The sequence below is a fragment of the Oryx dammah genome, unplaced genomic scaffold (assembly GCF_014754425.2).
Source record: "Oryx dammah isolate SB20612 unplaced genomic scaffold, SCBI_Odam_1.1 HiC_scaffold_9, whole genome shotgun sequence".
Classification (NCBI taxonomy): Eukaryota; Metazoa; Chordata; class Mammalia; order Artiodactyla; family Bovidae; genus Oryx; species Oryx dammah.
Window position 1 is genome coordinate 49,377,570 of NW_024070193.1, and position 13,668 is coordinate 49,391,237.

Below are 13,668 nucleotides of genomic sequence, written 5' to 3' on the forward strand. Positions count from 1 at the left end.
AGGTTGTGATCTTAGTGGAAGCTTCCAAAAGGGTTTGCAGGTTGCCATTTCTGCTCCTCTATCTAAACCTTTGTTACTGTCAGTAGAAACTGTTAAGCAAGACAAGAATTTCAGGCAAGGCTTTAATGGGACTCCTGCTGCGGCACAAGGGAGCAGAAGTAAGTAACAGGTTCCCTTGCGCCCAATGGCTGGCTGGTCTCTTAGATGGGGTCGGGTGGGGGATGGTGCTTCAGATTGCTGGGTCAGGCGGGAGGGGTGGCTTAGGTGGTCTGCCCACCCCCTTGGTGGTGCTATGTGCAGGGACCATGTGTGGGGCCCTGCTTTGCTCCCAGTACCTCACAAGTGGCAGCTGGGTTTTGGCCTTTTTGTGTCTTATTGCTCATAATTTGTCCCAACTGCAAATACACACAGTTTCCTTAGTCCCTTATAGTTTCCTGTATTCTGTTGCTCAGGGAGAGTTTGTCCAGGTGCAAATACTGCAGCAAAGGGCCCGCGATCCCACCCTGTCTCAGATCCCTTGCCTAGTGAGTAAATGGCCAAGCCAGACCTGGAAGCCTGGCAGGCTGGCCCCAGAGTCTGCATTCTTAGCCAGCATAGTATGTTGCCTCTCCAAGAGATTAGGGAAATTTAAGCTCTTTGGAGCTTTCCCAGGTTCTTTCCCTGGGCCTAACCTAACCTTCAAATCTAATGTGGCTCAATCTAGGAAAGTAGGAATGAAAACAGGGAAGAGACTCTTCCTAGCTGTACTCATTTCTCCTGGTGTGTCCTAATCCACTGTGATGTGTGTGACAGGTAATTGGTTCCTTAAAAGATTAGTATTTGTGACTAACTCACTTATAAAACAAGTGAAAACAAACCCCTGGTTCTGCTCATAACTGTCTTCTTATTGCTCCCTTGTGTTCCCATGTCTCCTTAAGAAAGAAAGAGGTCTTTAAAATTGTTCCCAGTCTTAAAATGTTTTTTTTTTGTTTTTAATTACAGAAAAAGTACTGGTACATTTTATCTTCTTTCTTAGTTCACTTGTTCACCCATTCATTCATTTATATTCAATACACATTTATTGTGTGCTTATTACATATTCCAGGTTATAAGGATACAACTGTAGACAAGACAGATAATGAGCCTGGCCTCTTGGAGTTCTCATTCTAGTATAAAGAAAACAATAATTTTTTACTGAGGGCAGGCAATACTTAATGCCCTGAAAAAAACTCAAGAAGGATGAGGAAATAAAGATTCCATGGAAGTGACCAGGGAAGACCAGTTATAACCACTATTATGAATTAGCTGCTAATGCTTCTAGTTTATATCTATTAAAAGTGAATGTTATCTGTCACAGAGCACCAGGTTGAGTTCCTTGCATCTTACAGCAAATTCCCACTGGCTATCTCTTTTACACATGGGAACGTATATGTTTCCATGCTGCTTTCTCCATTCATCCTAACCTCTCCTTCCCCCGCTGTGTCTGCAAGTCTGTTCTCTCTGTCTGGGTCTCTATTCCTGCCCTGCAAATAGGTTCATCAGTACCATTTTTCTAGATTCCATATACATGCATTAATACATGACATTAGTTTTTGTCTTTCTGACTTACTTTACTCTCTATAATAGGCTCTAGGTTCATCCCTCATCAGAACTGACTCGAATGCATTCCTTTTATGGCTGAGTAATATTCCATTGTATATAGGTACCACAACTTCTTTAACCATTCATCTCTGACACCCTAGAAGGGGTGAGAAGTTCAAGAGGGAGGGGACATATGTACACCTATGGCTGATTCATGCTGATGTGTGGCAGAAATCAACACAATATTATAAAGCAATTATCCTTCAATTAAAAATAATTTTTTTAAAATATTTTTTTAAAGTGCATATATCTGGAACAATATATAGAATTCCTCAAATCACTAAATAATACACACTACATATATACTAACTACAATCACATTGTATAAGAGACCGGCTTCAGGGAGGATGGAGCAGACATATTTCTCCCTAAGCCTCCTACTAAGTACAGCTGAAAACCCTGGGCATTGTATTAATATATAAAACAAATCTAGGAAGACTTGGAGAGTGGAATGGAAGAGGCAGACTGGTCAGGGCACTTGGGTCCTGAGGTATGACATGCCATGAGTTTCCTCTGCCTCATATACGGCAGACTTGGAACTGAAGAAACTGGCTATCTGGAAACACTGGATGCTCAAGCAAAGAACCAGCAAGGGGAAGCCTGGCAAGACAGAAAGCTTTTAGACAACTACCGCTCTACTCCAGCCATACACAAAAAAAAAACTTCCAGCAAGGAACAATGTGACCTGCCCCCAACCCCTGCTAGCAAAGGCACAGTGGGGAGCTTAGGGCTCTAACTTCCTCCAGGCTGTAAGGAGGCACCCAAAACTCGTGCAGGGTGATGTCAGAGGAGGCTAAGCAGCAAGCAGGGGTAGAAGAGGAGGCCCAATGGAGAGTGGACTTTCACTGCTACACAAAGAAAAAAAGGTAAAGAGGTCGCCCTCCTGTGCTATCAGTAGAGGTCTAGTGGGCAACTATTAACTCGACACCCCCACCCAGCAGTGATGAGGAGAACCTCCCCACCTTTGGCATCAATGAAGGCCTAGTAGAAAATCTGGACTTCTATCCCATCCTTTACCTGACAAAGATTTTAAGGCAGCCATCAGACATGTACTTCAATGAGCAATCACAAACACACTTGACGCAAAGAAACAGAATGTCTCTGCAAAGAAATGCAAGATATGAAGACCTGAGTGGGAATTTTAGAACTAAAAAACACAATCATTCAAATTAAAAACTCAATGGATGGGGGACTTCCCTGGTGGTCCAGGGGTTAGGACTTTGCCTTTCAATGCAGGGGTGTGGGTTCAACCCCTGATTACAGAACTATGATCCTACATGCCTCACAGACAAAAAACCAAAACATAAAACAGAAGCAATACTGAAACAAGTTCAGTAAAGACTTTTAAAATGGCCCACATCAAAAAAATAAATAATCATAGTAACAAAAACTCGGTGAATGGATTCAACAGCAGAAAGGAGAGAACAGAGGAAAGAGTCAATGAACTTAGAAACAGAACAAGAGAAATTACTCAATCTGAACAACAGAAATCAGGCTGAGAAAAAAAAAAGAACAGGGCCTCTGGGACTCGTGGACTATAACAAAGCATCTAACCTGTCATTCAGGTCCCAGAAAGAGCAGGAAAAGAAGAGTGTAGGGCTAAAAAAAAAAATACTCAAATAATGGCTGAAAAGTTCCCACATTTGGTAAAAGACATAAACCTGTAGATTCAAGAAGCTGGGCAAAGATAAACCTAAAGAAATCCACACCAAGATATCATAGTCAAAATTCTAAAAACTGAAGGCATCACACTATCCTGCAATATTTTTTTTTTTTTTGCACAGTGTGTCAGTTTTCACTACATTATGCTATAGTAGGGCCTCCCTGGTGGCTCAGATGGTGAAGAACCCGCCTGCAACGCAAGAGACCTGGGTTCGATGCCTGGGTTGGGAAGATCCCCTGGAGGAGGGCAGGGAACACCCTCCAGTATTCTTGTCTGGAGAATCTTCATGGACAGGGGACCCTGGCAGGTTACAGTCAATGGGGTTGCAAAGAGCTGGACACGACTGAAGTAACTTAGCACGCACACACATGCTATAGTAACAAATGGTCCCCAAATCTCAGTGGCTTATAATAATAACTACTTATTTCTTACTCTTGTTACACATCTGGTCAGTGTATCACTTATCCCAGGGCCCAAGCTAAGGGAGAACTCTGTCTCATGGCTTTATCTGTCTCATGACAGAGCTAAAAAGGCAATGGCTGAACTATGCAAGGGCTCTTAAAACTGCCGCTCAGATGTGGCAAAGTTATGTCCACTCAAAACTCATTGACAAAGTCATACAATCTCAGTGTTTACGTAAACAAATGTACTCCACCCACTCTAACAGTAGGTACTGTGAACCCAGATAACAAAGTATGTGGATGCATGATCCAAATACAGGGAGAGAGAGAAGAATTGGAAGCAACAATCTATTCCACCACAATCTGCTCACTGGGTCATAAATATTCATTTCCTTCCTGACTGCCCATAAAATACATTCATCATCTTCCCAAAATTTCCCCAAAGTCTCACCCAACTGTAACATCAAACATTATATCCAGGATCTCATGAGCCACCCCAGATCTTTTCTTGGAAACCTGTGAATGAGAAATATGAATTATCTGTCCTACCCACTCCCGACATACAGTGATGGGAAGATAAAAAGGGACAGGGAAACACACTATACACATTCCCCATTTAAAACAGCAGGGCATGGGACTTCCCTGGTGGTCTAGTGGCTAAGACTCCAAGCTCCCAATGCAGGGGACCCAGGTTCGATCCCTGGTGAGGGACCTCAATCCCACATGCTGGCACAGTCAAATAAACATTTTCCAAATAATAAAATAAAAGGGGAGGGGGGCCCAATCCAGGTGTGTGGAAAGTGAGAAGCAGCCTTCCTGCAGCAGGGGAATAAGCAATGGGAAAATTATAAGAGATGTACCCATACCCACAATTTTGCTCTTCAGAGTAAAATTTTTAATGGCCATATTGTTTACTGAGTGTCGTATATTCACATATGTTTGGTGTTTGGGCACTTCTGAAGAACTTAACAACAAAACCTGATTAAAGAGATCTTAAAGAAAGGCACAAGGGAACTGTTATTATTACAGAAACAATGGCTGGAGTGTGGAAGGAAAGCCTCTGCCTCGCCCACACCCCCACCTACACCCCTACTGGAGCACCGCTGCAGGCATTCCTATTTCAATGCATCTTTGACACTTCAGATCTGAGTGAAGCTCAGTTTTGAAATGTAGTGCTCGTCAGAGTATACTGACTCCGAATGCTCGCCCACACATCACATCTTTGGAATGTTTGGGGAAAGAGTGCCAGACAAACCTGACACTTGGTCTTCTGAAGTGTGTCTGTGTTTGGCAATCAAAGGTTGTTGAGAGAAAGACGGGTTGGTCCTGGATTGTTCTTTCCAGTGCGCTTACAATATGGACAGGCTGATCATCATGGAGTACTGAATCAAAATGACTATCCTAGACGTTCAACAGTAGAGAACATGGTGTTAAATGATAGTATCCTGAGGATAAAATATCATGCAATTAAAAGCAGTTTCACAGAAATTTTAATAGGCCTTAATATAATTATAATTGTAAGCATGTATACACACACACACACACAGAGCCTATTCTCCCATATAAACTTTGACACATTAGAAAAATACTCCATGATTAAATGCATTAAAAATCTTTCCAAATACTCAGCAATTCAGTGCTCTTGACAAACAGTTCCTCATAATTCACCCAGACATAACAAATTCTAAACTACTTTGAAGAGATTTCAATTTAGGAAAAAACACAATAAGCACATTTCATACAGTAAATAAACTTTATTTTTCTGTTCTGAGATGACATTGCCAACAGTCACAGATTTGCATACGATACAGTTATGTATTGGCTATTTACAATTTACAGTAGTATTTTTTTCCTCTGAAAAATATAAGTACAAAAGCTAAGTAAACAATGAGGTACTGCCATTTGGATTTATCATATGTCAGAGCTTAAAGAACTAGTCTTTAGCAAATATTCAACAAATCAATCTGGATAAAATAGTCAATTAAATGCTCTAATTTATCAGAAAAAAATCCATTAAATTTCACCTCAAAATGTATTGCACAAGTCTTAAAAAAAAAAAAAAATCACCCTAAAAATAAATAGGAAAGTCAAGCAGTTCTTTAAAAAGAGGGACAAAAAGAACGGAAGAAAGGAACATGAAGTGAGCCCATAAATCAGATTAAGTTATTCAAAGTATCTTTTAAACAACACAAAACTCTTCCCAACAACAACAACAAAAAAAAATTAATAACCCCCAAAATTATCACTGTTTCTCCACTGATATAATAATCTATTTTAAAGGCAGTCTGCAATCTTTCCGAGGGCCAATGTCAGATTTTTCTTGGTCTTCTGGCTAAATGAGGGGCCCTGAATACAGCTTCATACTAACAACAGCAAACGTGCACAGTTTTCCAGGTCTGTCCAGCATCACTCTCCCGACTTCTTTAAGATGAAGGTCGCAGCCATGACTGGAAAAGAAAAAGGATGAGGAGAAAAAAGAAACGAAAAAAAAAAAACAAAAAACTTTTAAAGCTAACTTTTTGGGAGATTTATTTTTTCAAGTTAAATTATATTAAAATTATATTCTATAGTCTGAAAACTGAAGTACAAATATTCTAAATATTAAATCCTGAAGCAATCTTCTAAACATTCCAGTCCTTAGAATGATCTTTTAGTCAGCAGTCCTGAAAGCAGTATTTGTATATGAAATCAGAAACTGCACCGCTGCAGCACATACCGAAGGCTGCCAGGCCATGATTAGAGAAGGCCAGGAGTAAGCGCTAGCATGGGGGAAGCTCTCAAGGATGCAGGCTAGATTGAAGAGGAGAAAGGGCTTTTCCTTCTTCTCTATTGATGTTTCTATATATTACAGTTCTCCCAGGATGCTAGGCATAGCAGCAAGGGACAACTGCCTTTTGGTTTAAAAAAATTATGTATGCCTCATCTGAAATTAACAAACTTAATTTTAAAACCTTAATATGCTTATAAGACATGATGTTAAACCTTCCTAATAAGATTTCTCTAGATAAGATTCTAAAAGCCAGTGGTCAAATCAAGTATGAAGTTAAAAATGCATAAAAATAAACCACCAAAGAAGATTAAGTAACAGAGAGAATCTTTCAGTTCTAGAGAAAGTAATAAAGTCTTCTCAACTTTATTGTAATCCACCACTCAGGATGTATTTCCAAGAGTTTACTATTTATTAATATAAAACTCATTCAATACACATTAGTGCTAGAAATCTAGAGAAGATAAGAAAAAGATCTCCTGTGATATTTAAAACCCTTTTTCAGTTATTATTTTCAAATGTTAGCTTGCACTGTTGCAGGAAGAGAAGTTCATGTGTGATTCAATAATGTTGCACAATGTCAATGTCGTGAGAGACAAAAAAAGGCTGGGAGGACTTTTCTAGTTCAAAAGAGACCTGAAGAACATGAAGACAAAATGCAATCTCCCAATGGATCATGGAATTTTAAAAATTACGAGACATTATTTGGAAAACTGGGAAATGTGAGTATTTACTATATATTAGATAACAGCATTGTGTTAATATTAAATTTCCGAACAGTGGCAACTGTATTGTGAGTATATAGGAAAAGGGTCCTTATTCTTGAAGATACTAAGATATTTGATTTATGTTTGGCAAGTAACTGTCAAATGCTTATAAGCACAATGTTTGCAAGCAACTGTCAAATGTCATAGAGGAGAAAATATATATATGGAGAGAAAGCAAGAGTGAGAGTGAGAAAATCTGGCAAAATGTTAATAACTAGTAAATATCGGTGAAGTGTGTATGAGTGTTTACTTAAGTTTAACAAATCTTGCTTGAAATTTTTCTAACTGAAAGTTGAGAAGACAATCAAGTTATCAATCAACAGAAATGCTACATGGTAGCATTTTAAGTGATAAATGATGCTATTTAAATGCAGTAAGGAGCATTTATAATATTATCAACAAAGGTAAAGGTGAGGACTTACTGAGTTAGATATGGGATTTACATGACTAATGATAGCTTTAGACAATCACTAAAACAAGTTAACTGATACACATTAAAAACAAAAATGAGATTCAAATGTAGGCAGAAAGGATATTTGAACTTAAAAGGTTAAAAAAATGCTGTATATTAACATTTTAAAACTTGATATTGTTAGTTGCATGTTAGTTGAATTAATAATCACAGAGAATCTTTAATTATAAGTAAGCTCTATTGACTGTGATTCAGCCTGTCACTTGTGAAAATTCATGCAAAGTTTGAGATAAAGACATACCCTAAATTTTTAGGGGGTACTAAATCATGCTAAGAGCATGGATAATATGTAGAGGTGATGGGAGGGGTGTTTAAATGTGAGGACAATCAAGTGTGTCCAAACATGTTAGATGCCTCCACCTCGTTGCACTAATACATTGATTAGAAACAGCCACATTCAACTGAAGCAGCTGCCTACGGGTCTCCTCAGGACAAACGCATTATTTTGCTATACTGCATGCTCCCTTGGAGCAGGGAACGGCACCCCACTCCAGTATTTTGCCTGGAGAATTTCATGGAGAGAGGAGCCTGGCGGGCTACAGTCCATGGGGTCGCAAACAGTTGGATACAACTGAGTGACTCACACACATAATCCCTAGAAGTAATAAAACTGCCATTTATTTTTAAATTAACTTTACTAGTGCTCATTACCTCAGACTAGCCTGACTCTAAGCAAGCTGTGTAATATTTTACATTCTGGATTTGTGAAACATATTACTCTTATCTAGAAAATGATTTTTCATTTCTCTCTCATACTCTTTATTAACTTTGAAGACCATTCTCAAGACATAAAACACAAAAAGGAATATAAAATACATAAACATTTTAGGGAGGATTTTTGGGCAAAATTTCAAACAGCAATTTTGAAACTTTCAGTTGCTATTTAAAGAACTAAAATTTCTAAGAATTATATAACATGGGTGGTGGTGATTATTAATCTATATATTAAAGCAAAATTAACAGAAAATCCCTGTATTAATCCATAGCATAATCATATTTTCATTAAACAAAAGAATTCCAGCAAAATGGTTAGTATCATGCAATACATTTGATTTTTTGCACAAAAGACACAAGACATATTATTCTTCACTCACCACATGCTAACTAAGCACAGACTGACGGTTTACTCAGAAGATACCACTGCGAGGTGAAGTATACTACAAAGCCAGGAAGAAAAAAGCTTATTGGGTTAGTTTTAAGACTTAACACAGAGATTATATGTATTTATGAACCTCAAAGGATTAAACTGAATGTACTTAAATTTCTCACATATCCCCAGACCAAGGAATCTATGATCACTCCCTCCCATCCTAAATAACACTACACAGTGGAGATTTTACTCAGAACTTAATGAACACAATTATAGATGTACTTTATACTTAATTACATATTTATATGCTAGATATAGTTAAGTCATGATTATTTGGTTTATTAAAGGATTTGTTTCATAATTCCATTCAAGCATACATTACAATTTGATTTACATAATTTCATTTTACCACCAAAAATTTGGGGGAAAATGTTGATGAACATGAATACAGTGCATCCATACATTGAATTTCCCTCCTAAAAAATGTTAATTTTATCAATGAACAACTCTCTTATTAGGAAATGGTTTCAGGAATGATGACCCAAACCAAAGTTTGCCTTCAAAGGGACCCAACCTCTGCAAACAGTTTTACTGTAGCAACCTTTTGCAATAAATTCAATGTTCTATTTAACATGGTCATAATCCAAGATTATTAACTGACTTCCTGGTTTGCTTTAAAACAGAATCAGCAAAGACAGAAGTTGTTTATAAGATCTGAGCCTACTCTTAGTGCAACCAACCTTAGAAGCATCATTGTATTTATCATTTATATTTAATGTGCAGTTAGTAAGAAGCAGCAAAATCAAAAGACAAACTATAAAATAATATTTGCAACACACACAACACAATAAGGCTAACATCCTATTGGAAAACTTGCAGGAGTATGCAAAAAATATATATATATGCATGTTCCCTGGTCTATGAATGTTAAGTATTCAAAAACTAAAATAACCTAAGTGTCTATGGATAGGAAATTGATGAACCCAACTGGAGGACATCCATATATCAATCAATCAAAAGAAGAAGGTAAATCAGTTTCTAATGAGGTGGAATATAAAAACAAGTGAAAAAAGCAAGCTGTTGCACACTCTCATTCTATAAAGTCAAATACCTAAAGGATAGAGGAATAAACATGCTTATGTAATTATAAAGCTGGGGGTGTTCACAACAGCAACAGCAAACATGATCTTGTCAGGGTGGAAAGAAAGAGCTGGGAGGCTGAGGATCATCAAGGTCTCCCTTTCTAAGCAATGTTTCTGCATTGTCTGCAGTGTTTCTTTGCAATGATCACATACTATGTAATCTGAACAAAATTAAGAGGCAAAACCACTTTTAGGATAACAAATACATGGTCTACAGGTGCAGTATTTTTCACTATGCATCAGTTTTATGTGCATCTGTTTCTTGAATCCACCTTGCATGCAGCTACAGAGACCATGCAAAGGAAAACACAAATGTCCACAGGAATGGAGAACACTTACACCTATTGATGCTGAAAAGTTCTGATGGTTTTATTAATTCAGAGCAGATTTTTTTTAAAGGAATTCCAACCAAAGGGAGAGAAGTGAGAAACACTGAGTACAAGACTATGCCTAGAGTAACGACTGATCAAGGATTTGACACAACACAAAGGATCAGCATGAAAGGAAGGTAATAACAAAGTCAACAGAAGGTTGGCCTTTAAAAATGACCACATCAGATGGGAAATGAAAACAAGCCAAATCTTATTCAATAGAATAGAAAAATTTTCTTTTAACAGAGTCAAAGAAAATAGCCACTTAGTTTAAACACGTCATTAAGTTTGCTAGCACTCTAAAAGAACCACTTTTTAAATAACAACAGAACTTCTCAATCCCAAGAGATCATTTAGCACATTTTAAAATAAACTTTCTTAGTGTAATTATCCTAAATAAGACTTTCTTTAAAAAAAAAAAACCTGATGGTATAAGGGCAGTCTTACTCAATTAGACAATGAGATAAGCTAAACACTTGTGTATTCACTATTGCTCCCATCCTGAAACTGAAACTACTCTGGCCATTTAAATTACCTGCTGCTGCTGCTAAGTCGCTTCAGTCATGTCCGACTCTGTGCGACCCCATAGATGGCAGCCCACCAGGCTGCCCTGTCCCTGGGATTCTCCAGGCAAGAACACTGGAGTGGGTTGCCATTTCCTTCTCCAATGCATGAAAGTGAAAAGTGAAAGTGAAGTCGCTCAGTCGGGTCCGACTCTTAGCGACCCCACAGACTGCAGCCCACCAGGCTCCTCCATCCATGGAATTTTCCAGGCAAGAGTACTGGAGTGGGGTGCCATTGCCTTCTCCCACCCATCACAAAATCAAGTATCAGGCACAAGATGCTAATAACGGAGAGGAGTAAAAAGGCTGCCTTAGGGAACACAAAGCTGTGTGCATCTGGCATGTGTCTTTAACTTCTGACTCCTCCATATAAGACCATTTCTTTCTCAGTTGAAAGAACTTCAAAATTTACAACTAACTTAATACTTCAGAGGAAAAGAAACCTTGCAGATAGAATAATCCAACATATTCATTTTGCCAAGCAAGGCCAGAAATATGCAAAGTGTTTGTTTGCTCAAAGTCATCCAGGGGCTGAGCTGTTGAGCACTAGTTCTCCCCACAACATAGCTGCTGACATTCAAAGGTGCAGAGACTGGAGATGGGACATGGCTGGAGCAGGTATCCTTCCCATAAAGTGACTTGACTGTCGTACTGAGTGAGGTCTTTCATGATTTATCTTGAACATTATTAGTTTACCTTTCCAAGTCTCATTTTCTCAGACAGACTAGTCCTACCCATTGCTACATGGAGGCTAAGGAACCGTCTCCACTAGCCCCACCATCATCACAAAACTCCAGCTAGGGCAGTAAACATACTTTGGTTCTTCAACAGTTCTAGCAAGATAATGTTAGTTTTGTGAAGAAACAAAGACACTGTGAAGAAACAAGTCTCAATTCTGAGACTCGTCAAATGAAGGACTAGAATTCCTTTTCTCCACATTGTGATCCTTAAGTAAAACAGACTTTAATTATGCTCAGCAATGTAATCTTACTTAACAGATAATATTTTCTCATCTACAAAGTATGTTCTTGAAATTAGGTTAAATTCTGAAACCACTTATTAAATAATAATTGTTGAATTCTGTAGTGGGGTTTCTCAAAGACTATAAAACTCACTGAAGGGAAGGGAGATACATATGGTACAGAGGTGATATACTGAAAAATACCTTATGAGCAGTCAGGGACAGTTTTTGATCCATGCCAGAGAGCAAACTTACAATCATTAGGATTATAAAGCAAAGGTTTGGGACAGTACCCCTCCCCTAGTGTCTGTTAGATAATGCCAGCGCTGATGTGGCCCACACTGTCGGCACAAAGTGCAATGCACCATCTCTCAAGCACCCCAATTACTAACAGGCAGAGGAGAAAGCTCTGCAATGTGGCAGCGTTTGCTTGGCTTACTTATACCAACTTTGCAGACCCGAAATTTAAAATGACAAAGCAGTCAACACTGCTGATTTTAATAGAGAGGAAACTGTAGCTGTGGTTACAACGAATTGCATAAATGGCCGATCTGGAACATACATTTAAATTAAAGCTAAGGTGACTAAGTAACTTTAAAATGATTATTTAAAAAACTTCTAAAAAGCTTTGCTTTCTATACATTTAGATGTCTTTCTATTGGATACTTCTACAGAAGAAGAGGCGTCACCATTCTTAGCCGTGCTTCGCTCTTCATCAGTGTATGAAGTTAGTTGTGACTTCTTTAAGAGGTTTGTTCTAAAACAATGATTCCCATCATTCATTTATGAATGACAGTGACCTTAAAGCCAATGTGACTTAGGCTTCCACTTTCTCCATATAATCTTAATTTTCCATCAAATAAGGAAACAATCATGAATGACTCTATCAAGTACCAAAAATCTCTTTATATTGACAAAAGTTTAATCAAATTGATGTATACATAATCTCTGGGATCTCCCTCACTTGATACTCACTATAACATTTCAAATTTCCTAAGCATCTGCTTTTATAACTTGAATTATATTACATAACCATGTCTTTTATTCATGTATGAATGAATGGATGCTTTTCCCTCTGCCTAAAATGAAAGATTCCACAAGGTCAACAACCATACCTTCCATGTCTTCAATTTTCCTATATTTGCCATAACAAGCATCAATAGAAGAATCAATTGAACTCATTTATTAAGCAAAAGATAATGATGGATGAGACTGCTTAAAATAGTAGTGGAAGTCTGGGGCTTTCTTTCTGAGCCAGTCAGCCTCTGGGATAAGTAATTAGGAAGGACCAGTCACCAATTCATCCCTATCTAGAATGAATACCACTTTATTTATGAATAAACAATGTAAAGTTTTGCAAAGATTGCTTTTCAGTTAAACTCAAGAAAGAAAGAAACTTGTCCATCTGTCTTCAAACGTTTTTTGTGTTTTTAAAATTTTTATTTATTAAAATTAAAGGAGGCTAATTACTTTACAATACTGTAGTGGTTTTTGCCACACATTGACATGAATCAGCCATGGATATACATATGTTCCCATTTTACATGACTCACTATTTACATGTAATCTATTCGAATAGTTTCTTTCAAGGCAAAACAATCTAAGGCTGCATGTGGGGGACCGGTGGGGGCAGGGCCGGGGGGAAGTGGGGGACACTACTTGGTGAGGGCGAATGTCCTACCACATTTGCCAAAGCAGTGACTTAGGACGAGTCTGTACTATATTCCAAATCCTGCAGCCTAACAGTAAGAGGAAAGGTTGGCCATACCTCATCATCAAGTAGTGGCTACCGGAGAATGAACAAAGATTTAAAAAAAAACAAAACTTTCTATTTACTTCATTTTAAAATAT

At 38.0% G+C, this 13,668-nt stretch overlaps 1 protein-coding gene across 5 annotated transcripts in view; it reads right to left on the bottom strand.

The window, feature by feature from the left end:
• Positions 1–5,418: 5,418 nt before the first annotated feature.
• GOLGA4 (golgin A4) overlaps positions 5,419–13,668 on the bottom strand; it is a 104,184-nt gene continuing 95,934 nt past the window's right edge. For 4 of the 5 annotated variants that reach the window (XM_040246234.1, XM_040246235.1, XM_040246233.1 and 1 more), the window contains 2 exons: positions 8,785–8,847; positions 5,425–6,131 (listed from right to left, as the gene is read on the bottom strand). In XM_040246234.1, the coding sequence (XP_040102168.1) occupies positions 8,818–8,847 (30 nt within the window). In that variant the 3' untranslated portion in view covers positions 5,425–6,131; positions 8,785–8,817. Of the gene's footprint in view, positions 6,132–8,784; positions 8,848–13,668 lie in introns of all 5 variants that reach the window. The other variant, XM_040246232.1, reaches the window with a different exon arrangement.